Source organism: Eutrigla gurnardus (genome assembly GCF_963514095.1).
Source record: "Eutrigla gurnardus genome assembly, chromosome: 16".
NCBI lineage: Eukaryota > Metazoa > Chordata > Actinopteri > Perciformes > Triglidae > Eutrigla > Eutrigla gurnardus.
Window position 1 is genome coordinate 12,993,811 of NC_139927.1, and position 27,646 is coordinate 13,021,456.

The 27,646-nt window shown below is 42.9% G+C and overlaps 1 protein-coding gene across 1 annotated transcript; it reads right to left on the reverse strand.

Annotated features, from left to right (window-relative positions):
• susd6 (sushi domain containing 6) lies at window positions 1-27,546 on the reverse strand. Its single transcript, XM_084030092.1, has 7 exons — window positions 27,325-27,546; window positions 21,633-21,810; window positions 5,617-5,811; window positions 5,040-5,234; window positions 4,777-4,915; window positions 3,193-3,671; window positions 1-2,377 (listed from the first exon to the last, which is right to left on the reverse strand). The coding sequence occupies exons 2-7, from the start codon at window positions 21,769-21,771 to the stop codon at window positions 2,352-2,354; spliced, it is 1,173 nt and encodes a 390-aa protein (XP_083886218.1). The 5' UTR covers window positions 21,772-21,810; window positions 27,325-27,546; the 3' UTR covers window positions 1-2,351.
• Between the last annotated feature and the right edge of the window lie 100 nt (window positions 27,547-27,646).

Consider the following 27,646-nt stretch of genomic DNA (forward strand, 5'->3'; position numbering starts at 1 on the left):
TTCCACATTCAAAAGAAAGCTTTAATTAGAAAGTTATATATACACACACACTGTAAAATTAAATTAAACTTTATACAAATATTAAATTACTATCTTCACACCCACTGCCATGTACAGAGGAAAAAAACCCAAAGCTGAAAGCATTTGAAACTAAGAATCAAGATGTGTACTTTTTTTTTTTACCTGCTATTTTCCGGGACACAACACTGTACAACAGTGCTTCTTTCAGGTTTTTTTGTTTCTTCTTCTTTTCAATCCCATAATATTTTAATGCTTTGTAGCAAAGGAGAAGCAAAAGAATGGTGAAATATAGGTGCTTATAGGTTCATCTTCATCATCATCATCATCATCATCATCATCATCATCATCATCATCATCACAGTAGCAGTAAAAGCTAGGGGAGGACAGAGAAGAATGGACATTTATTTAGCGTGTCCACAACAAAAGTAAACTGATAGATAAATTCACAAAGAACGTTTTATGCATAGAATAGAAAAGAACAGAGTAAGGCCATTGGGAAAACTGAATATGTTGCAATATTGTAAAGCAACATACGTGGAGGCTTAATATCATACAAAAAAAAGAAAAGAAAATGTACAAGTCTAAGGCAACATTCTGTTTGCATTGATAATGTAGCCATTGACAATGACATACAGCCACAAATGCCAAATAAAATGGGAATAGAAATTCAGATGGGTTGTTCTGGGTTTTTTTCTGAGTTTAAAAAAAAAACAACAACTTAAGTTTTAAAAGTAATTCTCAGGATCCATCAGAGTCATGCCGTTTCCAGGGTGACTGACTCAACCGCCAAAGCTTTTCAACTGAAAACAGAGGATGATTTCTAACAAAATAACATTATTCTCTCCTAAATATGCACTCGGCATTCATCGGGCAAGTGAGTGTATGTGACGGGGGACTGGGGGTGCTATGTAACAAAACACTTGCATTTAACTGCAACCAGTTGCAGTTGTGTTCATAATACACAAAAACGTGGAGAGTCTTCTCCTTCAGTGTGAAGGTGGGCGAGGGCCAGTTCCTCTAAGGGGATTTGTGTTTTCCAGCCATTCAGCAGAAAATGATGAATATTCTAGCTTGAGCGTAGATGAATAATACACACATTGTGTAGTGGACTCGTTGCCTGAAGTGACGCTGGTTTGTTCATGTGACTTATTCATTGCTGGGAGGGATACTTTCCTATGGTGAAAGACGGGGACATTGTGAAGCCAGTCTCTCATCTGAAGAGAGGCAAATCAGGAAATGAGTGTATCGAGGCCTTCCATATGAGGAAATGTCCTCATATGTCCAGCCACTCGTTTCGTCATATGCCCGATTACCATATTGAAAGAAAAAACCTGTCCTCGGCTTTCCAACAAAATGTGACACTATGTTCCTCCTCCATATAAAAGTAAGACATATAGCGCAATCTTGGAGGCCAAAACAACTATCAATCCCACTCGTGCCACAGAAGAAGCACCTTCCAGATACCGGGTGCAGCCGGCAACAGAAAGAAAGGAGCAGGTTTTTTTTTTTTAGTTGTGATATGGTACTTCGTAAAACGCTGCACCCCGCTCTTAGCTCTTGTGAAGTGGTTCTCAATCTCACTAATCCATATGCTAGACGCCACCCTGATACACAGAAAGCTAGATAGAGAGATAGAGAGAGAGAGATAGAGAGAGAGAGAGAGAGACAGAGAGAGAGAGAGAGAGAGAGAGGAGGCTTCATGCTTCATTCAGAGTGCCACCGTGCTGTGACAGCAATAACTAAAAACAACATGCAGCATTCACAAAGCGGGCTGCAAAAACCCAGCCGTCACTCACAACTTTTTCAAGTACAGAGGGAAGACGATTCTGAGCGCCACGGCGTCAGGAGCGAACATCACAATTTTTTAAAGAAAAATGTATTTTTTTTTTTCATCCGCAGTAATCCCAGACAGAGTCGCACATAGCTGTCTCCTACAACGCATCTGTGAGCAATGTTTGTAGAGAGGACTACACCTGGGAGGAGGCAAGTATATGGTAAAACATAGCCTACATCACACCGCCATGACTCTGTGTGGTTGTCTACGGGATTAATGTTGAGCTGGCTCCGCTGCGTTTCTCCGGATTGTCTTTGTCTTTTGATCCAGTAGCTGGGTCCAGTGGTGCTCCATCATTGCGAGTATTGGTTATTGGCTTTGCTCTGCATGGGTAGCAATGGCAGAAGAGGTTGCACGGGGAACAGTTCTAGTCTTTTCTCTGCCTGCAGCCGAGGCGAGCGGGGGGAAGTAGGTTGACAGCCACAGTCAGTCCTGGTCAGCAGTGAGAGAAGTAAGGGGCTCTGCTGTGCTGATGCTGATAGCAGGCTGGGAGGCTTCATGCTTCCTTTAATAGGGGAATATCTGCAGGGGAACAGGACAGGCGTATTAGAATAGAGAAGTGGCTCTAGAGTCAGCTGTTTAACCAAAATGACAGTTATGCAATCCACTACCATCACTGAAACATTTCCGAGTAACTGGATTTCATGTCCGTTTTCGTCACTGAACTATACATCCTCCAAATTGGTTTCCTCATTAACACTTTTCTCGGCATGCTTAGTTGAAATGTTTAGGTGAATTCATTCAAATGTGTTGTTTTATTGTTATGAACGTAAACTAATACAGAGAGTGCAACCTTTTTTTCATTAAACACACTTTGTTTTGGGGGGAGGGGTGGTTTAACTGCATTTCTTGAGCAATACCTGAGTCAATACATAACACTGAATATGACCTGACATTTTAATTACAAAGTATTGATTATTTCAACCAATGAACCAATGAGTTAATTACTCTTGACGGGTTTCTTCACTTTCCTTTGCAACTGAGTAAAAATTCGGTGTGAAGGACATTGTTTGTCTTGTTATCGGAGCTAGATGGATAAATCTGCAGGTATTTGCTTACTGCATACTGTATATGTCAGACAGATACATGTTTTTATGGAATCTTGTGTCGGAGATAATCGTGTCCACCAAAGACTATTTTTTATTGTGTTTACTGTTCTGTTTGGAAAATAACATTATTAGAATTCACTTGAGAGATTCCTCCACAAAATGGTGTATATTGTGCATCAATGGATTAAAAAAAAAAAAGCCCATATCTCATGATCTCAAATAACAGCATCGGTATTGATTGGGCTCCATGTTCTAAAGTAATTGTGTGGAATGACTGTTTCCTCTTACCATCAGAAAAGTCATCTGTAGAGGTGACAGAAAGCAGACTGTGCTGGTCACTACTCTCAGAGTCTCTACGGAGAGGTAGGGGGCCTGCGCATGCACCCCCAGGGTGCTCTCTAGCCCATGATGATGAAGAGGAGGTTGAGGAAGAGGGGGCCTGATGAACCAGCACAGTCTCTGCATGGCGGCGGGAGGAGAAGGATGATGAGGAGGAGGATGTAGATGGGAGACAGAAGTCTAAGTCTCTGTGGTGGCGGGTTCTGCTGGGGCCTTGGCCTCCCGCGGCACCCTGAGGAAGACCCTCAGAGAGCACGATCGGGACCCGAGACTCCGGAGGGGCCGGAGGGGGAGGTGGAGAAGGCGGAGGAGCGGAAGTGCCACAGGGTCCACCGCTTCCATACACAGCCTCTTCGTAGGAGGGCAACGTCACCTGGACGCCCTCAACCATGATTGAGCTGGACTGTCCCGAGACTCCCTGCTCCCTCCTGATGATCGGAGAGACAGAAAGACAGGTGTGAATGAGGTGGATCACGACAGCAGGCTCAGGTGATAGGCATGATGTAGTCATGTGTGTTGCGTGTTGCAGCAGCATTAGCACTGCCTGTACGATAGCAGGCCCTTTATAGCAGGCTGCACTAAGCTCTCAGGCCCACAACACAATCAACAAGAGTGCCAATGAGCATTAGATCAAATCATTGTGGCCTTTTCCCCCCCCCTTTTTTTTTTTTTTTTTAAATCACAGAGGCGATTAGTTACTATGATGGGATTAACTCCTCTTTCATACTTTTACTTTCATTTCTCAAGTATTTAAGAAATGCCAACTTGTCAAACTAGTTGCAAGGTCTGCTGTATCTCATGTGGATAATTTGTGCATGTAACCAGTCCAACCAAAACGGAATAATAGAAAAGAATTAATGCCAAAATCTGCGTCATATTGGGTGGTTTTATAGCACCAGATACAGAAAGGGCAGTGTGTTTTCCAGAGCAAACGGATATAATAGTGTAAAAACAAACATTCAATATGTTCACCCTCTTCAGCAAATTCACAACAAAATGCACACAAACAAAAATTTGGTTTGACGGCTCAGCGTGAAATGGGGCATTCTAATAATGACAAAAACTAAAAGGAAATGTGATCTTGTCACAATATTTTTTATGTAACGTGGGGAAGTCAACTTCCCCAGGAACAACTTCACAATGGAGTCCATTCAAGTTAAGTAATGCAAGAAGCCAGAGGAACAGAGATGTTCTGCAGACAGGATATCTGTAAACATTTTTGTTGTTCATATCACTGAAAGACTCTCTTCTATATTAAACAATGCAATGGTCTAGATTGGCCATTTAACAGCTTGAATTTCAGACATATAGTTAGAGTAAATACATGATTGTGTAAAGACATGCTGACAGGAGTTACTGTTTATGACTATGACTATGATATGCATAGTATCTAAAAGAAAAGGCGACCAAAATAAGCCTTTACTTTTCATAAAACAGCAGCACCAAACAAATGTGTCCATCATCCAGGTATGATGACAGTACAGATTCAGCATACAATTGGGGTGAGAAGACACTAATGTGTGTGGGCCTTGCCTGTTGTGATGGAAGGACTTGAGTTTTGGCTGCACAAGGACAAACAGCACCACTAACAGCAGGATGAGTGCCACAGAACTAGCTGTGGACGCCACGATGGACAGAGCAGGGATACCCAGCGGAGAGCTCGGCTCCTTGTCTGAGGGGCACAAGAAGAGACGGAGAGGAAGTGAAGATGTGGTTGACAGATGTTAAATTTACACTTCCTGTGTGATGTTGCGTGTAAACAAATTTGCAATAAGACGTTAGCTGAGGTGACTGACCTTGTGTGAGTCGACAGCTAATCTGCATGGGACCGTCCCATTCGCCGTTCTCGCAGGTGAGGAACTTGTAGTCTCCCTTCAGAGCGTAGCCCTCATCACAGAAGTACTCGATGACAGTTTTCTGGGTGAGGCGGTGGCAGGGAGACGGGTGACAGCGGTAGCCCCCATTCTCTGGCTCAGTGGGGGGCAAACACACTGGGAAGAGGCACAGGCAGTAGAGATTTTAAAAATCATGGCTGTTGTCGTCTACGGAGAATGTGCTCACAGTTAGTTCTTCCTGTGGTCAGGTTTGATTCCTGTGGTTTAAATGCTCATATTGAGTGAAATGTCTCAAGGCCAGTCCTCACTATGTGTACTATGTGACATTGAACTGATGTGATATTGCCATTTGTATGATGAAATGACTCATTCCAGTGATAATACTGGTTTTCTGTAGACAGACATGTATGGCTTGCATTTGAGCATAATTTCAGCCTGAAAAACAGACCGTTCACTACTTTGTATTGAAAACAACGAGTACACTAAATGATGTTCTTGTGTTCTTTGTTTGATAGATGTATTTTGGAGTTTTGCTCACCGCTGCTTCTGGTGCAGCGTGGAGGTTGAGGGGACCAGGCTCCAGAGTTGGTACAACTGATGGAGGTGGTTCCTTCTGCAGTGTAGCCAGGCTCGCAGCCATAAGTCAGCAGGGTGCCCGGGGGGAAAGAGCCCCGGTTAGCTTCGGTCTGGTTCACCAAGTCTCCGTGCTGCACGCCGGGTGGCCGCACACAACCTGAAGGATCCAGAAACAAGTGAAGAGAATAAGAATTAGCCGGCTGACAGAGACCCTTTGGGTTTTTGCTTTCTGAACAGAACAAAAGCAAGATATTAAGCTCTGGCTCGAAGCTGGCCTTATGATCATCTACCAGCTTCAGGCCAGCAGCCAAGCTGGGATCCTGAACCATATTTTAATAATGTGAGGTAACAAGGTAATTATAAAGTATGCAAGTGAACTTCGAAGAGTTAGAAACTGCCTGTAGACCGGATTTGGAACATCTTCATTTTCAATTTATGCAGGCATTTAAATGTATTACAGTCCTGCTGGGGGAACAAGGACAATTTGTCTCACATATGGCCCGGGTTCTTTGGGTGAAAAATGTACCAATGTGATGTCAAATGAAGTGAGTATTTATGGTCACTAATGCAGCTTGTTATGGCTGGCTCCAGAGAACCTTGATGATTGTAGTACATTAATATGGCGCTGTTCTATCATTACGCTGACATAAACTGTCTGCTGGTCTCCTCTGCAGACAGCTGCCACTGGGTCAAACAACTTTTCAAACTTTGCCGCGTCGACAGGTTGAGCTGATAATTAAAACTCTGGTACTGTTTCTTGAAACTAGGTTGTGTTTTGCACAGGCCAGGGAGAAGCACTGTATCAACATGACAAGTTCGGTGGAAGACAGCAGTGCTATGCAGTACAGAGAATACCTGAAGTGCCCACAGTGGATTAAAAAGTCACGAGGAGCTTCGTAGATCTAATTTCTCCCCATTATCTCCTGCTCATTAAACTGTCTTCATCCCAGGCCAGCATCGGTTCTATCTGTCCGGCGGTGAGACAGGATCTTCAGCGAGGCTCATTTACTTGGCCCTAATGACAGACTTGAAGCTTCTAAGCCAGCCAATAAAGACAGGATGAGGGAGAAGACCTGAAGATAATTGTGCTTTGATCCACCTTCCCACGCTCCAGCTATGATGTTGCTGTGTCACGCCAGCTCCTTGTGTCGGAGTATGCGTTTCATCGCAGTGTGAGAGTAAATTATCTGAATGTGTGCTGCACTCCCACAGCCCCCAAACACCATCTACACACACACACACACGTTAATAAACACACACATTGGGCTCTGCAATCTGGCGAGAGCAGAGCATCTAAATCCAGCAGGTCTGAAATAACAATGCAACACCTGTGTAAACTGAGACACGACAGCAGGAGGCTGACTTTACTTCCAGTATTTCTGATCTCAGAGAAGGGTCGACGGACATACCATTTTTATTACTACTGATCTGAATCATCTGTGAAGGGGTTATGCAAGACTGGGCTTAGCTTCAGTGGAACTGTTTCCAATATTACGCCCTTGGTTTCACTTGTCGTTTCAATGTGACTTTTGTGATCAGAAATCAGCTGTGTCTGCATACATGTGTCCAAACTTCAATGCAACCTGCGTGATGGGGTGGTGATTGGATATATTTTATGGTCAAAGGAGCTGTAAAACAGTGGCTAAACGCATTTCATTTTTTTTTTTTAATAAAAGCAACTAATTCAGTGACACATGTGACCAATTCTTCACAATAAAAATCCCCAATTGTTTGTTATTATAAAGCTTTTATTTTGAAGCAACAGAATCAGCAGTTACTTCACGTGACTCAGACAGTGGGTCTCAGCTGTGCACCAGTTTTCCTCCTCTCTTCCCTTTGCCCTCCTCAGGGGAGGAAAACCCGTTTGGGGGTTGGGAGGGAGAGAGATAATGTGATTCCTATCTTTAATAAATTACCTGGATTGTGCCCACATACTGGCCACAAAGCACAGAATTCAATGTGAGCCAGGCCACCTCGCCTCCGCATGTGATCAGGCTTATCGGCAAGCTGATCGTGCCATTTTCTATAATATATAATAAGGAATGATACAATGCACAGTGATTTTTCTCGGCAACAAGGCCCAGACATAAGTACATTTAAAACACCCCCACAATAAAGCACACCAATAAGGCCATCAACACTAATGACACGATGGCTCATTATTAAATCCCTGGCCTGAGCATTTTATAAAATCATATTAGCCACGGTCTATTGCAGGGCCTTATCGCTTGCTTGACATAAACAAACACACCAACATTCGCAAACAGTCACTTTGTCTTGGCTCTGTGTGTGTTTAGAGATTGACAGAGAGACCATTTCCACAGCAGTGCCTCCAACATCCTCTAATCTCCTGGAAGAAACGTTGCTCTAAGCTGGCAGCACAAGATTAAAAGCAAACACTCAAATGTGCGAGCGCCTGCTCACCCACACAAACACACAGATGCATTCAACACCCACAAATAAAGACACTCCCCGTGATACCAAAGGGTGTGTTATTGAATTCAGCTGGGGGACAGATTGGGTGTGTGCTAAAGTGAACACAGCTTACTACAGATATACTACAGTTATGATGATACAAGTACTCCTGAAGATATTTGCCCAGTTCTAATCAAACTTTCGACAACTACTCTTCTCTATCACAAGATACTTTATTATAGGGTTACAACTAATTATTATTTCCATCGTCAAATAATCTGTTGGGGAAATTACTGGTTTTGTTTGACAAACAGTCCAAAAACCAAAAGAAGTTCAATTAACTATCGTATAAGAGAAAAAAAGAGATTAGTCACATTTGAGAAACTGGGACTAGAGAGTGAATTTGAATTACTTAAACAAATAAATAATGAATAAAAAAGGTTGCCAGATTCAGATTCTGTTGATCAACTAACAAATGTATCAAATAATCATTTAATCTAGTGTTAGCTGTTGCATGATTACAAGGAGATTGAATAAAAAATGTACAGCCTTAGTCAACATGTCAAATATAGCATGCTAAATAACCCACTTAAAACAGAATTACAGCATGGACTTGCAACAGCCCTGAAAAGCACAGAATGACATTGTGTGTATTTTTGTGGTTTAGCTTTGATGTGTAGGGAGCCACCTCTGCAGATCTGTATTGCCATTGATTAGAGCCATGACCAACTGTCTGGTTTAATGTCACAAACACAAGCTAGGTTTTGTTTAACATGATCCATATGCATGATTTGGTGTTGAAGCAGTATTCATCTTTGTCACTCAAACACATCTGTGCTCTTTCACTCACATGCAGACACACTATCTGCATGACCACAATTCAGGATGCCATTTGACACTGTGACCTGAGCAGTTGTTCACTGCTTGAGGGCCACTCTCCGAGCAGGAGATGGTGTTAATGGAGGTGGTAAAGGTGTTAAATTGATGACCCCAGGACTGGAGGCAGCGGGGGACAAAGCGGCCTCAGGGGGTAGTTAAGGATAATAGCCTGTAGCCAACAGCCAGTGTTATGATCTTTTGTGGTGCGCAGGAGGCAATCAATGCAACTACAGAAGACAGAGGAGTGTTAACAGCATTCATTATCCGACTTTGAATTGCTTTCTTTTCTGCAGGATTGTCTCAGAAATAAAGGAATGTGCATACAAAGTCCTTCTATTCATGTTCACATTAACAGGTATACAGAAGTATTTTCAAATACCAAACATATTGATCAGACCAGAGTATACTACAAGAGATAAGATCTTCATCAGTTGCAGAAAAACTGAATGGTTAGTTTTTCTGATAGCTTTGAGCAAATCCACTGTTGTTTAGATTGTTGTTAAATCTACAAGGAACAGTTCTGCATTAGTGCAGAAATTACAGTGAGAGGCTTAACCCACTCAAGGGTTAATTCCTATAGAGAGAGATCAGGTCACAGAGGTCACTGAAGTCAGGTCAGTCTAAATGAAGCATGAAACCAGTAAATTGCCTATTTTGAGTCCTGTGGTCCTTTCAAAGCGCAACAAACCAGGCTCTGCCTCTAATGCCAGGAAAACCTTGTGCTGCCCGTACAAACCAGCCAGCTCCACCAATCCAGAGTTTTCCAAATGTCATTTGCATCTACTGCACTTACAGAAGTACTAGTGGTTAGATGGTATTAAGAAATTCTGGTATAAGCCCTTACCTGCCATGAAACACATGTTACTTTATCACAGTGTGTGGCAGCAGTAATAATACCACTAGCTGACAGATAGGACACCAATATATACTAGTGCATATATAATGTATGTTTCATTAGTCAATTACTCAATGATTCGATCAACAGAAAGTAATCAGCAACTATGTTGAAAATAAATGATATGTTTCATTCATTTTCCAAGCTGAAATGCCAAACATCTTTCAATTCCAGCTTCTCAACTGTAAGAATTGACGTTGTTTTTTGTTGTCACACGTTAGTAAACTGAATATCTTTGGGTTTTGGACTCTTGGTTAGACAAAGCATCATACTGATCAATCATTGGTTGTAGACCTAGAATGTATATTGCATATAAGGGGAAACTAACAACACACAGACCAAATATACACTATACGCATAAATGCACACAAATTTCCCTTGCATACTACATCCCCTGACAATAGAACAATTGGTTCCTGTGTCAGCTTCAAAAAAGGAAATGAAGACAAAACTATGGAAAGTTTCTTAAACTTGAAGAGTATCCCCCGTGGGATTATACTTCGTCAGAGCTGTCTGCCTTAGAACAACAATAGGACAGATAATAAAAATATAAATAAATACATTAAACAGTACAAAAATGACACTGCTAGCAGGAAAGAGAAGGTGAGCTTAGGTAGTAGCGAGGGGGAGTGATTAAGAATCAAAACAAGGAATAAAATACTGACCGCAAAAAGGTAGTTATCGTCGATAACCTCTCTCTCGATCTCCTATAGACATAGGAGATCGAGAGGGGGAGGGGAGAAAGTAAGAGAGCGCAGGAAAAAAAAACGTCAGCATCACGGAGCACTGTGGCCCGGAGCAATTACAAGGCAAAAAGAGACATGTCGTAGCAGGTCAACCAATGGTTCTGTGGGTGAGGGAGAGGCTCTGTACAACAACAATGGGAAGAGGAGGTAGCCGTCAGCTACAGTACATACCACACTGTGGGTTGGAAAAGCACAAATGGAGAGACTTGGTTAAAGGAAAGAATGAGTGCTGGTTCAGTATCCAGAGATGGTAGAGTGGTTAAGATTAATAACCTTGCTGTGTCTCCCTTTTTTCATCGCCCTTGCAGCCCAGATTGGATATTGGCTTTGAAAACACACACACAGGGAGAAAAAAAACTGATTAAAGAACTAAGCAATGCCAGAGTGGATTTCAGCACGCCATGTTTTGTGCTTATGAGGAAGGGAATGAGTCACAGTTAAACACAAGCTGTTCTCCCACTGGTCTGACGTTAAGAGTTTGCTCAAGAGAGCAGGTTTGCGAGAAATGTCGAAAACAATAATGACTAAAAAATGGAGTCACACGTGCCTTGTGAAAGCTAGTAGGAAAGGCTCATGAGAAAAACATACTTAGATGAATTAAATTAAATTTCAATAGCCGCGAACCATGCTTGAGATTTGTCATATTGAGTTAAATAAAGTGGATACATAAAAAGGTTAATGATTAGAAATCTTCTGGAAACACAACTGTAAGATGATCAAGAAGCTTAAGTGGTAAAAGGTTGGAGAGACACTTCATGTAGTGTGGGAGGAGTGGGCCAGGACAGAGCACCCATGAGGCTGATTGCTAATCCCAACATCCACTGCCTTAAGGCTGTGCCGGAAGACGCTTGGGCTATGGGGGGAGGGGGGGCGTTAAAATCCCCTGCCTTACTCTGAAGTGCCTGCCTGGCTGTGAATATCTCCCTTTTCCCATCTGTTACTGACGGGACTGGCCCGCTAAGATGAACTAAGGGGGGTGGATTGAGGAAAACACAGGTCGGGGGGGGGGGGGGGGGGGGGGGCAGTTTAGCCCTCTTTGCTCGGGCAAATTAAAATTCTAATTATCCTCTATTACAAGCTGGGAGCCCTCTAAAGCAGATCGGATACTGATGACTTCTGCAGCCAGCTGTGTGGCTGCTCTCTAGAACAATAGGCCATAAAAGAGGGTGTGTTTTCCAGTGTGTGTGCTCAAGTGTGTCAAGAAGCAGGGGAATTTGTGTGTGTGTGAATGTATGCTAAAGGGAAGGGGGGGGGGGGGGGGGGGGTTGGATTAAAGCAAAAGACCAAGAGGATGATGATGCTCTCTTAGGCCTGGCAAATATGTTTTTGTTTCTTTGTTGGCCTCTTGCCAAGTCCTCTGTTGTTTTTGATGATATTGTTTTTGGGCTGGGGGGGGGGGGTTGTTTTTTGCCACGTTCCTCGTCTCTCCCGCTAATCCATGGGATTTTAGCCAAGCTGTTGTTATTAGAGTACAGTACAGTTCAGGAGAGCCCACGGATGGGTAGTGTCGGAAAGAACAGGCTCACAGCTCCTTTCCTGCACTCACTTTCATCCTGTCACGCACGCACCAACATCACAGATACGTTTTCAGCGAGAGACACTTCACACAGTATGAAGTGACACAACTCACTGTACGCCGACCTGGGTGGGTGAAACGGGGCCGTAACATAGGACACTTATTCATGTCTGGGAGAGCGAAACTAGCAGTGTGATATTCTAAAGTGAGTGAGTGAGAAGCCAGTCATGCTGTAACACTGACGCACACTAATTTCTGCTTTCATATTCTGTCCTCTCATAACAGCTGGGAACTGACTCAAAGAGAAAAATAAAGCAGATTATTTCTAAGGGGTGGGGGGAAGGGGGTATGGGGAGAAAATCGCTTCTAAAAAGGTGGACTTGTATTACTGTAGGACTGAAAGAATGCAGAACAAAGCTGAAACCTCAAAAGCTTTTTTTCTCCTCCAAAAAGCACTGTTGCTCCATCTCCAGGACCTGTGGGGGAAGGTGGAGGCACCTAACTGAGGAGGATGGGGGGGGGGGGGGGGGGGGGGGTGTCAGCACGTTTATACAAAAGCCTGAGTACACACAGTCACAGGCGGACTGTTTACTCACTATGCTTAGTGTAGGTAGGCCAGTGTCCCAAGGCATCTTTGTAAACAGTGGGTTTGTGTTGCTCACCGATATCCCATCTGTATTGTGAATATGTTTTGGTGTGTGTGTGCGTGCGTGTGTGTGTGTGTGTGTGAATGGTTAGGGGCTTGAGCATCAGTCACTCAGTCATTTCATTACCACACACTCCTAAAAAGGCCAACAAATGTCCGTATTGTAGCTACGTGGATGACAAAGCTAACCGTGTCATTTCTCCCCCAAAAAATTAGTCAAACAGCCGTGGGCTCCCGAAATAGTTTTTCTGGAGAACTTGGCCGTTCGCTCGTCACATCTCTTCCTGCAGCTGCAACACACAGAATCACACACTTATACAGCCAGGGTAAAGGAAGTCTCTAAACAGACGGTAACATCCTCACTCTCGCCACCCATTCCTCCCCTGCTGCTGCACTGCATTTAGAAAGCCACGTGTGTGCTGCCATTACACCTCATTGTCCCCGCTCGCTGAGGCACAGTGACAGATTTAAGCAGCGTGCCTCTGAATAGAACAACAGACAACTTTGCATTTGAGGGGTTAAATATGCATGGAGGCCGAAATGGGCTGGGGGGTAGGGGGGTATCGGCATTGTGTGACCCTCTTTCCAAAGATACACACACACACACACACACACACTCTCTCTCTCTGCCCTCGGGTAACAGATGGGAGGATGCTAGCGAAGGTGAACAGTGAGCTCCCCCTTCCCTCTTCTATCACCCTCACTGCTGAGGACAGCTGGGAGGCAGACATTCCGTCTTCTCAGCTTTCAGAGGAACACAAAAGAGTGTGTGGGACCCCTCCTACAAACACGTGCATGTGTCCAGACGCACACACAGACACCCCCACCCGAAAAAAAACTGTATGCAACTGTGGGCTGATCATATTTCAGCAGCCTGGGCCATCTAGCCGGGCCAGTCAGCCAGCAGATGTATGAGTGCTGAGACTGGGACATTTGTTGAAGGTGAAAGTCAGGCAGATAATCCCAAGCAAGCTTACCAGGCCTGGCACGCTGATATGTGTAGTACCAGTGAAGGGAGGGCAGTTTACATCTGCTCAGGGTTGTAAAAGTATGGGCATTTAAGAAAAAAACAGCAGCTAAACAAAGCTTAATCTGCAGCTGGTATTTTTTATGGCAAACTTGACTAAACTTAACTTGCAGGCTTGGGTTTGTATGGTGAATAGGTTCACGGCGAAAGCACAGCACATACTGTCCTACAGGTAAGAAGGGAGGAAAGCAACTTTACATAAAAGCAGTCATATTGCAGAGAGCTGGAAGACGTGTAACAGGATTTAGGATACATGATTTATCCCTGTAAGAGACAAACAGTCTAGGAAAAAAAGATCATATTAAAAACTGAGACAGTGTCACGCGCTTTGCATCACATTTACCAATGATTCAACAATGCAGCCACTGTTACGAGCAGCCACCATTATCCTAATACGGTCCAACTGAACTTTGATACAGCAACTGCTGTAGTCACCAAGAGGGCGAACAAATGGCAAGTGTGTAAACTCTTAACACATGCCGACTGCTCCGCTGAGAGTAGTATGCCTCTTGTTGTTAACAGCGTGTTCTAACAAGCTAACATACGGTGTGTTTTGGTAGTCGGTATAGGTTATTACAGGTTTCTGTCACCTTAAAACACATATTTAAAAAGCCTTTTTAGGGTCTTTGAGTCCGATAGCTTGTGATTTTATTTTTTTATTATTATGAAGAGGTTATCTTTTTTTAAACCACAGACCTAAACGAATAGATAAACAAATACAGATATGATATACATGCACGTTTCTCATAAATCCTTCCACAATTATACAAATGGACTCCAGTGCAGCATGTACAAAGTCCTTTCACCATTTAGCCACTGCTTGTTTCAGAGAGCTGTTCACAGATGATGTCATAAGGACAGAGGGCATTAGAGTGGCGATAAACCACTGAACATCTCAACACTCCATCTAATGGAGTGTTTACAGTGTGAGAGATGGGACTAGACAGAACAAAACAAAATAACAGGAAGTAATGCGAGGTAGACAGGAAATATCAAATGTTAATTAGGACATCCTGAGATTTATCATGCATGTATTATGTAGACACAGCAGAGAGAGTACACAGTAATGAAGTACACACAGTAATGAAGTGTCTTTAAGCAAGGCATTAAATCCTGTACAGCTCTAGGGGCGCTGTTCCGATCCAAACTATATGCTCCCTCTGGAGTGAGACCGACTAAGAATCATGGGTTGCGGAGAGTCACCCTCTCTCTCAGCACTCTATTAAACAACTATTAAAGCAGACAATAATCAGATGATGAAATGATGAAGCTGTCTCTGCTGAAAATGCAGACAGTTAAAGAGAAGCAGCTGTACACCACATCCACCCATGATAACAAGAAACATGAATGCAGCAGGATAGCACATGTAGGCCAGCCCTTCCCCTCAACTCAAAATCAGAAAGTCTGTACGATCAAGTGGTTTACATTATTGTGTAGCCTGAAACTGACATAGCCTGCATGTTCTTTGTATACACCATTTAGCAGGAAAACTAGTCGTTTTGATGAAAGCTTCTCTCAAAGCTGAACTGGGAGAAAAGCTAAATGCTGAGGAAAAAGATTAAGGACTTGTGCCTGATGCAGTACAGTATTGCCCCATTTCCAATGTCTCGCTACAGGTGTGGCATGTTGAGGCATGTCCGCATGGATTTCCACTTCAACATGCATTCCTAGAAGAAGATTATCCCACTGGCGTTTCGCTCTAAACATGACTGTTGACGCCCTTGACTGAGCTGTTTTTGCAGCCAGCTAAAGAGAAAGCGCTGTTAGGAGCTGTCAGTTCTTTAATAGCTGCTCTCTAACCTGATCATTTTTAAGGCTTGGAATTGTTATTGCTGGTTTAAGATAGTGCTAAAGGAAGCATTTACTGCTGTTTCACATTAAAAGCCTAGAAAACACTCAAAAGCTTGATTGTGAAGCAGCTTCAGCAAGTGCAGCTTTATATTTCACCGAGGTTAAACAAATACAATTGGTCTATCAGGATGTCTTTCAGCACTTTTTGTCAGTTTACAGGTTAAAATATTCCCAAAGGCATGAACGAAAAATGGTAAAACCCCCCAAAAAACGGGTTGGATGAACAAATCTTCAACTTGGCATCAAGATATCATTCCTAATGTTGTGCAAAAGACCAGTCATGCCGTACCTGCGTCACCACATGGTTGTTCACAGTCTGACACTCCGTGGATGTCTCAACCCTTGTGCAACATGTGCGTAGGATGCTCGGTGCCTTATGTGTAAACTGAGGAACTTGTTTGAACGGGAGGCTGCTGTTAAATCAAAAAAATCAAATCAAATCAGCCCACACCGTTTCGGTGTGCCTGAAAAACACACATCAAAGAAGAGGGAAAATAGATGATAAAATGAAAGAAAAAAAAACTAGATTTACATGTCTTTGGCAAGATTTTAAGAAGACAGCTTGACAATGCAAATACGAAACACATCAAAAGTAAAAAGATGGTCAAAAACAGAATGAAAGCGGAGAAACAAAATAAAGAAAACCAATGAATAAAACACTGAATGAAAGAACAGAAGCAAATGCAACAGAAGACAGGAGGGGCTGAGGGATATATTTAGCAGCTCATTAGTCAGAGATGTCCTCTACTCAGCAGGCTGGTCCCTCAGATGAGGCCCTTTGGAAATCATTATGACTGCCTGCTGCTTTAGACAACCACACGCATTTCCCTGAAAAACAATTTACAAACTTCCTTTCCTCTCCCCGGCCTTAATGTAGCTTCAAAATAATCCTCACCTTGTGGAGAGAGAAGCCCAAAAAACAAAGCTTTGAACAATGCAAAGTAACATGATGTCTGTAATGGGTAATAACAACATGGGTTTTAACATTACATCGACTGCATGAGCATGGCAAACAACCAGCAAAAGTTGAGTTATATATGCTCCATATATCTCAACTTGTATGTTATCAGATTTTACCTTTTGTGTGCCTGGTGCTGCCATTGCCACTACTTCCTGTTTCGGCATTCATTAACCTTTACAATACAGCTCCTGTCACCAGCGAAGGAAAAGCAAGATGGTGGTCAGCACGCTGCACGCAAAGCTATCGGCAACCAAAAATATGTGATTCAGGAGAAAATGATGTGAAACAAAGACTATAGATCTAATAAAACCGGAGTCCAAAATAAAAATCACATGCTTCTATGATAAGCCAGAGTGTTAGCAGGTGAAATGGCTGTGCTGTGCAGCTAAAACTAATCCTGGCCATCTGGGATCTTCACCAAGTACCTGAAATGTTCAAAGTGAATGAAATTGTCCGACACTGCCAGTCCTCACTGCAGTATCTGTTTTCACGGAGCATTTCTTTGTCTGGTGAGGCATTTAAAGTTTCCCTTTCAGGCTTGATTGGGTGGTAGCGCTGCTAAATGACACACGGGTGAGAGCAGAGAGTGATGGCTCAAGCGATAAACACACCGGTAATTAAAAGAGAAAGGCTGATGGATTCGACCAGACTGCCGCTAATGGGCTCTGGTCTCACCTGGCTAATGGCTGGAGCCTTAAAGCGAGACAGTGCGACAGAAGAACAGAGACATCATCTGAATGTGCCTGTGCCGTGCTCAACACGCACACACACACACACACCCAAGCACTGAGTGAGTTAGCAGTCCTAATTGGAGACCAGTGATCTAGTGGAGCTGCAGCTTGCTGTGGTTTGGCCTGTGGCTCCGAACACCCCCTAAAAGCCCTCTTTGTTCTCACGTTTCAGAAAGGAGCCAGTAGCTAGCGACATATTGCTTTACTCCTGCCTGGCTGCAAACTGCCTTGCTAACAGGACTTCAGGGGACTATTCTGAACAGTTAATTGCAAAGGAGCCATTGTGTCCCCCTTCCCCCCCTCAGGCTGCAAACTTACTGCGATGGCTGGAAATCAACAGTGCACTTTTAACACACACACACACACACACACACACACACACACACACACACACACACACACACACACACACACACACACACACACACACACACACACACACACACACACACACACACACACACACACACACACACAGTAGATTGAAGATGTCTGAAGAAGGGCAAGCCTCATTCAGATATTTTCCTCTGTGGTCAGAGTGATGACGCTACTTAGCCACTGGAGTCTACTCTGTTATTAAAATGAAAAAGGGAGTTGTCGAGTCTTTTTCCTTGAGCCCTACTTTCAAGAAAACATCCTTGGGTTGGTCCTACACAGTGATGCAAGACCTGCCAAAACAAAGGGATTTGCATACCCAATAGGCCTTCATCAGGAGAAAAATGTTTTCAACTCAAGCAAAGAATGGACAACAATCGACCGGCAAAAACAAACCTAAATCCCAGAGGAAATAAGAAAGGCAGCTCTCGTGCTCTTGCTCTCCTCCCCCTGCTCTTGACTTTACCCTATGACTCCACTTTTCTTCCAGGCCGGGGGAAAGCCATTTCCCGTTCTCACACGTGAGTATACATAAACGTCACCACCACAAAGAGCACACAGCAAGCCCGTTTGTGGGAGACTTCTGGTCCTCGCTGGCACTTTCATGTGCAGCTTTAATTCATCTTCAGAAGACAATGGTTTTTCTTAGAGGGGAACATTTATCTTTTTAAGTAGACCCACAAGGATGGTCTTTTTTTGCCTCCTGACATATAACACTGTTAGAGCAGAAAACACAGCATGCGATCCATGTGAATAGACCCTTTGGTGCTTAGAGATCTTTACTGTCAGTTCTGACTCACTGTCTAGCTCCACTTCCTCTGAAACAAACCACAAAGGCCCACTGTAAGGAGCTGACACCATATTAGGAACTGCACTCTATGCAGCCAACATTAGTGGGATGTCAGATACACTCAGAAAAGACATCAAACAAGTAATATTTGCACTGTGCCCTGAAAATCCTCCAAAATGATGCCATTTATCTTGTGCATACACGAATACACTTTATTGCTGTGTTTATCTACTGGCACCCTGCATGAATGCAGAGGCTATTTTGTCAGGCATGTTGCTACTCTTGTAAGAATCATTAACTCAAATGTAATTCATACACAGCAATCGCAAAGACAAATTTGGAGGCAGCCATTTACATTAGCTAAGCAGATACTCGGTTGGGTAATCTTGTTTACAATGAACGGCTGAACAACAGATCAAATAAAAGACACGACTCAGACTGTGATTGGTTCCCAAAATACCTCAGCCCCAAAAAGGCTTCGTGACTTCTTCCTAGCCGAGCGTATGAACAGGTAAAAGAAACCGTTGTCCTGGCCTTTCTACAGAGAACATGAAGCCACCGATGCGGCAGCTCAAAGCATTTCCTTTCTTTGTTAAAGAAACCAAAAATGGGAGCAAAGAGTTCCTCAATTGTAACTGTCTATCATCCTGTCTCTCCGTTTTATTTCCCATCACCCAAAGGTCAAATTTCCCTAAAAGACCAAAAATAGAAGTTTGATTTCACGCTTTGCCGTCTCTGGTGTTTAGAGCGTTTGCTCTCATATGCAAATGCTGCACAGTATATTTTCTAAGTATCCATTTCTATTCATACCACACACTGCTATTCGTATGAGTCTGGAATAAGCCTGTCAGCAGTGATTTCATATTCATGAAAATTTCCAGAGCAATCTCCATCCCTGAAACACGTCAAGGGATTACCTATGTGAATTATGTATGCTGAGCAGGAGAAGAGGAAGGACGGTGAACAGAAGAACTAATAACATGATTACATTAAAGCTTTAAAATCAGTACTCCACCTTTATGCTAATATTTCTAATTACATGCATCTATTTCATACTTCCGCACTGCAAATGCAGCAATTCCTGTCTTGCTTGTTTTAGCATCCCCATTTCTGTAATGTCTTTTTACGTTTTCATTCACTCTTTTTAATGCAGTTCTGATTCATATTCACTTATATTCTTATCAAGGACTGTTATCCAGGAGCTACGCCAATTTTTCATTCAACATTCAACTCAACATAAATAGCTTCTGACGTGGGATTGAATTATTAATTTCACGCTACAGTGTCTGAATTGAAAGAGCCTTCATCAGAAATCATCATGAAATTCTGTAATCATCATTAACAAGTCAGCACAGAGCTGTATCTCATACATATTTTTAATACCGGAGCGTACCTGAATACAGGAAAGCAAATCTTAAGAGCTATATACCATTTTGAAGAGTAAGAACTCTTTACTTGTGTGTCACAAGGAATACTGCCTTTTGCACTAAGTAATTATGCTTCAAAAACACAGCCATTACAACACCTTGAAATAACCTTTATATTATTGCCAGCTCACTCAAAGCACCATCTATAATTTTCCATTATGTGTTAGGTTAAATTCAACATAAAATAATACCAATGTTAAGAAAATAAAAGAAATGATTTTGATTCATCCATGCAGATACCTTCCAGCAGCTTATGAGGTGTCTGCCTTTAAACAAGCCAGTTTTATAGTGATAGAGAATTATCTGTCCCTTTCCATCAGTTGACTGGCAGTCTTAAAGGCACAGGTGCATCATGGGTACTGGAAAGAAATTCCCAGGCGCACATTAGTGCCTAAACAAAATGTCAACTGTCATGAACATGTTCGTTACAGGGTCTGTCTTTACGCTGACTCGCAATATTTTTGGTCACACCCTTGTACTAACTGTTAAATATAACATCCATCAATAACAAAAGTATGAGGAGCACACAGAAAGATAGGTCACACAAATGCACGCACATACAGTACACAGAGCACGTGGGCTGGGGATCTGAGGACACAGCTCCTCAGTATTGGTAAGTAGTGTGTGTGTGTGTGTGTGTGTGTGTGTGTGTGTGTGTGTGTGTGTGTGTTGTTGCAGAACGTGAGCGTGATACCAGCCCCTCTGGGCTCTACACGAATCATGTGTGTTACATAAGAGAGAGAGAGAGAGAGAGAGAGAGAGAGAGAGAGAGATGATACACATGGGATTGAGCAGTTCACTCGTTCTGTACATCTGCCCATCACTCACATCCCTCTATTCCTTCAGCTGCTGGGACACACACACACACACACACACACACACTTAATAAAGTTGATCAATTAAAGCTTTAAACAAAAACATCTTCATACACATGTACTTATTCACACATACAGTCTGCCTCCTCTCTGTGGCAAGGACATCTGGCACATTTCACAAGCTGGCTACGTGAGGGGAGTGTGTGCTTGTGTGTGTTTGTGTGGGGGGGAGGGGGACTGGAACATTGGACGTCTAAAGTGAAAGGAAAGCTGGCACAAGTGAAGGGGTTCAGCGAGTACATGCCATTAACATTGTAGTTCTTTGGAAGAAACCAAAAAATACAGGCTCTATAGAGCCTGTCGTGAGCTGATAAATATCCGGTTATGTTTACTATAACTTACAATTGTGAACCAAATTTCTTTCCACTCGGCAAAATCTAATCAAGTTGAAAACCTGATGCATCACATTCAAAGATAAAAATCTAAAAACAAAACCTGATCTAAGGTTGTTGTGGGACAATAACTAAAGCACGCTAGCCGTGCTAAACGCTCTCAGAGGACGCTAAATGTCATGGCTGATTAAAATCTTATGACAGTAATGTGACCGCAGACAACATCATCTCTCTGTTTCCCTCAATAGCGGAGGAAAACTGTTGTGACTCATTAGGGCAGTGAATGGATTCACAGAGTGGGTGGGATTGAGCTCTCAGCTGCCTCTCGCAGGCAGAGCAACCTGACCGACCCAAGGGTAAAGGAAGCCAATTTCATCTAAACTGACCTGCAAGACGGGGGAAAATATCCTAAATCAATTCACAAGAGACGGTCGAAGATGGCGATTGTGTATCATGTGGGAGCAGTGACAGAGAGATAATGGTGTGTGTGTGTGTTTGTGTCGGCGTCTTACCTGATGCGTGACCATGAGGGAGCAGGGTGAAGAGGAGGAGAAGTGCAGAGGCAGCCAGCCTTTGGGCTAGAGAAGAGGAGGTGGAGGAAGAGGAGGAGGACAGGGCTCTCGTCTGAAACGCTACCATTCCATCGCACATCTTTTCCCCCGGCGACCAGCGAGTCCTCTACGGCTTAACCTGTCCAGGCCACATAGAGAGGAAGGGATAGAGAGGGGGGGAGGGCACGGATTACTATCAACATTCAGCGAGGATTATGTAACCAAAAGCAACACAGATAGACAGAAGGGAATAGAGTGACAGAGCTTTAAAGACCGTACGGGGAACAGAGAAAAGGCCTTCTCTGCATGTCATCAAGTAGCAATTGGTTTCCTGTTAATAACAACGGCATGAATGACTCTACATGCATTTCCTCTTCTCATACTTCAGTTCCTTAACAAAAGCAACCTGCTATTTAAACCACCCCCCAGCGAGAAAGCTCCTCTGATCTCCCCTTGATTCCCACTTTCAGTTCTGCCACAAGGTATAACTAAATAAAGCAGCCATTACACTCTGCTGTAGATGATGTAATGGGGAAACAGATCTCTGTTGCCGATCAGGTTGGAGCATTAGGGGGAGAGAGAAAGCGCAAAATAAAATTACAACCACAACTTTTCCCCCGAAAAATCACGGTGGTCAGGAGAGAAGCCGAATTTTACTGTATACAGCTTAATTGTTAAATAAATAAAACTTTGATAAGTAACCATGGTGTTTGGGCAGCATTGTCTATCAGCAAAACTATTAGTTTGGTTATGCATTTAGGAAGGTACATAAACAAAAACCTTTGCAGACGTGATTCCTTAAGTGTAGTTATTAAAGTGTTTTGATACAGTTGAATGATAAACAGATGCCATACCACCGTCTGCTCAGCTGTGCTGCTATGCTGCCATATGCTGCCCATTGTTATAAGCAACAAAAGAGTTTGATGGATAATTTATGTACTGATAACTTCATCAGATGCTACTATCTATAATGTCCTGTATTCTTTAGCCTTTTGTATGGCCAATATACTATACTATAAGCTGATGGTGCATGTAAAGTATCATTTACAGGCAATAATATCAACCCAACAATAAGCTTCTAATGTGTTACTTGCTCCACTTATTACTGACTGCCAAAATGTTCCATTTGTCTAAGTTCTTATCTACCAAAAGTGGTATCTGTGGTAAACGTTTGCGGCAAAAAATGTTAACTCAAAACATTGAGTTCAGCGCAGAGAAAAGTGACAAGGAGATATTAAGTTACTCTGCTGCGTCTTTATGGGAGAAAAACTTAAGAACACGACCAAATCTCTCTCCATGACACAAACTTGGAAAAACTTCCTAAAAAGCGTTTGTTGGTTGATTGCGAGGCTACGACCAGATGTACACTATCATTATATAAATGAGATGCAGGTGCACACAGTCTTGGTTATGTTGCTACAGAGAGATTGGGATGACGTAGCAGTAGTTGCATTTTGTGGGGAACGAGCTTTCTGGCAGGCAGCGTATCCTCAAGAGAGGGCAGAGGGCCCATTACAGCAACACAAGGCTGCTGAGCTAATGGCTACAGTAATGGCATGGCTGCACTTAGGAGCTGCGAATTTGATTGTAGATCTGCTGCGTGGCCACTGGCGCAGACGACGTGGAACGACAGTGGCGAGGCAACTAACTGCAAACACGAAGATGCATCTTCGTGGTTGTTGTTTTGTAACTATAGCTGCGCTTTCACATGTTACTGCCCTGCACTAGGTTACATTTTAAATTACCAAAGATTGAGATTATTTAAATTGGCAGACATTTTCCACAGACACATACGCCTCTGCCACCTTGCTGATGTCCCCAAGCGTAGGATGGCGAGGCATACCTGCATGTGGTGGATGCCATTGGGAGAGAGTGACATAAGCCGGATTTGGCAGGACAGTTTGGGTTCTGCATTGAGCCAAGGGGCAGACAGTCAAAAACACATGCAGGGTGCCTGTGCCAGCCATTTGATCCATAGACACTTTCTCATTTGTCCATGTTGGGATCAGAATACTGCTGCTAAGGATTGGGTTACAGAGAGGCCCTGTTAAGTCGGATGATGTCCTCCCCAGCTGAACGTCTTATAAATATCAAGGACAAACATATGTCACAGGCAGGACAAAAAAACAAACATACACGTGTTTTGTTCAAAGGCAAATGTTGGGATGTAAATAACCACTTGTGATGGCATGTATAATGCCAGGCAGTCCTCCTCAGAGAGATGAGGGCAGAGTATTGCCCGGCCAGTATGTTTGTAAAGTGAAAACTTAAGCAGAATTAGCTCAATTGCTTTTGCACAAGAGCATCTGTGAAAGGACAAAGTCATGAATTCTGTGCCAAGGTATCCCACAAAAAAATACAGCATTCCAATTAACTGGAACAATATAGCTTGGACCTGAAATGAAATTTTTTGCAGCATTTTTAATTCACTGACTGTATGCTTGTGTACTAAATGTATTAATAAAACAGCAGGCAGTTTGACAGTGAAAGCATACAAATACTTGCTTTGATGACAACTTTCTGACTTGGAACTGTGTGGGTTTTCTGTCAGACACTGCCAAAGATGTTGAGCTTGACAGATCAGGGTGAAGAATGTGCTGCTATTTTAAACTTCAAGAGATTTAGTTTGCTTTTCCTGGAACTAAAATGTGTAAAATCACAACACTTCCTGTCTGCATCTGCACGTAGCCAGGTAACTGCTGCCTTTAGTGCCATTAATGGATGTACTGTCTATAACAGCATGTGTTTAAATAGGTATCAGTATCACTGCAAAGTCATTTTAAATGGCTGGCATTCAAGCCATCATTGCAGTATGACAACACAGAGTTATATTAGTGTCACTGGAACCGGATAGTTGACAAAATATGATATACATCTTATCAAACTTGAAGCACAAATAGGAGCACCTGCTGAAAAGAATACAAATACAAGCAGAAAGCAAAAAGTAATTGAGACTGACTTAACAGATTTGATAAAACAAAACATGTAATGACACAAACTGCAGCGTCAGCTCATGCGGATGTTGAAAGAAAAACAAGCACGTACTTTCCATCATACAAAAGAACAAGACCACATCCTTGTTCCACAGAACTTGACGGGGCTGTTTTATATAATTGCGACTGAATATCTTGGGGGGGGGTCAAACAAACAAACAAACAAGCAAATTGAAGATGTATTGAAGATACCTACTTGAAAGAAAGAATCAATAATGCAAGTCATCAACGTCAATGATGTTGCTAAAAATAGCTAGCTTTTTGTCAGTGGCGTGGGCCATGTTTCAGCCCACTTCATTGAGAATTTGGAGGTTTTTAAAGAAAAAATACTTTGTCAGTTTAGTCCTCCAGTTGGGGGAAAAACTATGCAACTCCCCACTTCAGACACCAGTGAGACAACCAGCCAGCCAGCAGGCTGCTACTGCAGTTTTTCAGCTGCCCGAGGCTCCTGGAATGCAAAGGGAGCCAAGGAGAGCAGCAGCGCAGGCATGTGTCCGGGAACAGAGAGCACTCAGTGTGCCAAAGAAACAGCCGGGAGGAGATTTCCACCCGATAGACCCCAATGCTACTGCTGCTGGTAGAGCCCGTCTGGGCCTGTGGAGGGAGCCCAGAGATGGGGCTCTGCATGGCAGCACAGAAAGGACCCTTTGTTATTAAGTATTATGTCGTGTTAAGCCCCACGGTGCCCAAGCATCCCTCTGTACTGCCACAAGGCAGGGGGACAGAAACAGACTGAAAGATGGAGACAAGATTAAAGGAGAGAAGTAAGATGAAACAAGAGAATCACTGTCATATGTTATGCAGACAGTGGTGAAAGGTGAGGAAAGCTGAGAATATAATTTAAGCCTAATGCAGTGCTTTTATCTTTACCCACAAGATGTTTCTCTAAGCCATGCTGTCAAACAGAAAAAGCCTCTGAATGCTGGACTGGGAGGAAAATCTCACTGTAGTCACACAATGGGTTTTAAATTGAGACCCATTAAAACTGCCCATTGTAGTTCCTCTGTGAAAGCCAGTGTGTGTGTGTGTGTACAAAGTGTAAGAACAAAACACGCCAATCCGAACAATGGGAGTCAAATGAGTCATTGTGACACTTAAAAAAAACAAACCCTAATGAGTTCTGCAGTGAACACATCTATAGGTTTGAGTCAAACCACCACAACGTAAAAGCCACACTGCCCAGCAACACAAGCTGCCATTAAGAATATATACAAATGTGGGTATTGTTAACTACTTGAAATGATTGGATTTCAAAAACATTATAAAATATCACTAAATAACAGGAGCAGGCACATAAACACCATAAAAAACAGTTGCCATCAAAGATCTTATTGGCTGAATTTCAAGGGACAAAGTGGAGCAATGACTAAGCGCAAACAATATGCTGTTTGGTCAGTTTTTAGATGTGGCTAGTGAACCCTGTCGGGACAATGTTCAATGTCAAGGTTTCACCCTTATTTCCGGCATTTGAATTAATTTCGTTAAAAAGAAAGAAATGGGATTAAAATCCTCAATCATGGTAAATATACTTTAATAAAACATCATACAGCAGTTTTATAATGGCAAATCCAATCTTACCATGGAGCAAGGACAGCTACCAGAGTATAAATAGTGTGGCAAATACATTATCATATCGTGCATAGTAATTTGATCAAAACATCATATGAGAGACAGCACACCAAACTAACTACCTTCCTCTCCCTGACTTTGTGGGTCATTTAAAATGGTATATTCCATCTGTTTCCATTACGATGATAAACAACAGCTCACCTTTGGACTTCCCTGCCCTTTGCTGTTGGGTCACATCTTACCCTGCCCAGCTATACAAACTGAATGAGGAAATATGCGAAGGGAGTAGGTAATTGGAGTGTTATGAATGCCCGAGCAAGACAAAAAAAAAACCTAAAGACCCAATAACACATCCTTGCAATTGTATGAAACGTGTTCAACTGCCTCCATGGCAGCTCTGAAGCAGAGTCACACGCTTCGACACGTGCAACTGTACTGCGAGCTATTAAAACAAAGAGTGTGGTGGGCTGCCAGGACTACACGCACTCAAAACAAAGCAAACCCATCCTAACAAAGTAGCCACACATACGATTGTTAGATCTTTGTCTCAGCTAACCTTGTCTCGCGCCATAAATAATCCCGATATCGGTGTGTAACTGTGACGTTAATCTGTATTATTGTTAACGTGAAAAAAACATCAACAACACAGTAACGCTACAGCTGTTGACTGTTTGAAGAAGACTGGACTAACTTGCCACTCGAGCCGGTTTTCTGTTTTTAATGGTAGCTATAAGCACTTTGTCAAGCAAGGGTGTGTTACACGAAAACAAAACTTAACGCCAACTGATTACCTGTTAGAAACAAAATGTACCCGAACGTTAATCGACAGTTTAGTGACGTTCGTCACTGTTAGCGGCCATCCCAATCAGTCAACAACACATTTAAGATAGTTAGTTGATAAAACACGAAAGTGACAAGCCGTTATCCTCCTTGACGTGTTAATAAATGTTGCTCTAGCGTGGGAAACATTTATTCCCGTGGTTTGACGACACAACGAACAAATACAAACGAAAAAGAAGAGAAGAGAGCAAGACATGAGCTCTCGTAGTGGCCTATGTGTGCTTAGCTTGCGAAAAGCAGACAACACTCACCAACGTAAAGGTTACCAGCGGCGAGCCCTCCTCTCACTGCTTCACATTCGAGGCATTAACGGGTATAACAATGGATATACCCGGGACCAGAATGTGGCAAATCATACGAAAATATCTATATCTATATATATATTACGCCTTCGTCGTTAAGTCCCGTAAGTACTGTTCCGTTGTTCCTTGTCCTCCTCGGCTCGACACAGCTCTTTATTTTAGGTAAGCGGAAACACTCGCTGAGAACTCTACCAGCTGCCTCGCTCTCGCGCGGTCTCCATGGCTACCTCGTTAAAGGGCGGATCCTAATCTGTCAGGCCAACCACGAAAC

Excerpts from the sequence above, each read along its gene's own strand:
- susd6 (XM_084030092.1), bottom strand. The coding sequence starts at position 21,771 with ATGTGCGATGGAATGGTAGCGTTTCAGACGAGAGCCCTGTCCTCCTCC. Across the intron at positions 5,812-21,632 it reads CCCTCATGGTCACGCATCAG|GTTGTGTGCGGCCACCCGGC; the intron begins GTAAGACGCCGA and ends TGGATCCTTCAG. Across the intron at positions 4,916-5,039 it reads TAGCTGTCGACTCACACAAG|ACAAGGAGCCGAGCTCTCCG; the intron begins GTCAGTCACCTC and ends TGTGCCCCTCAG.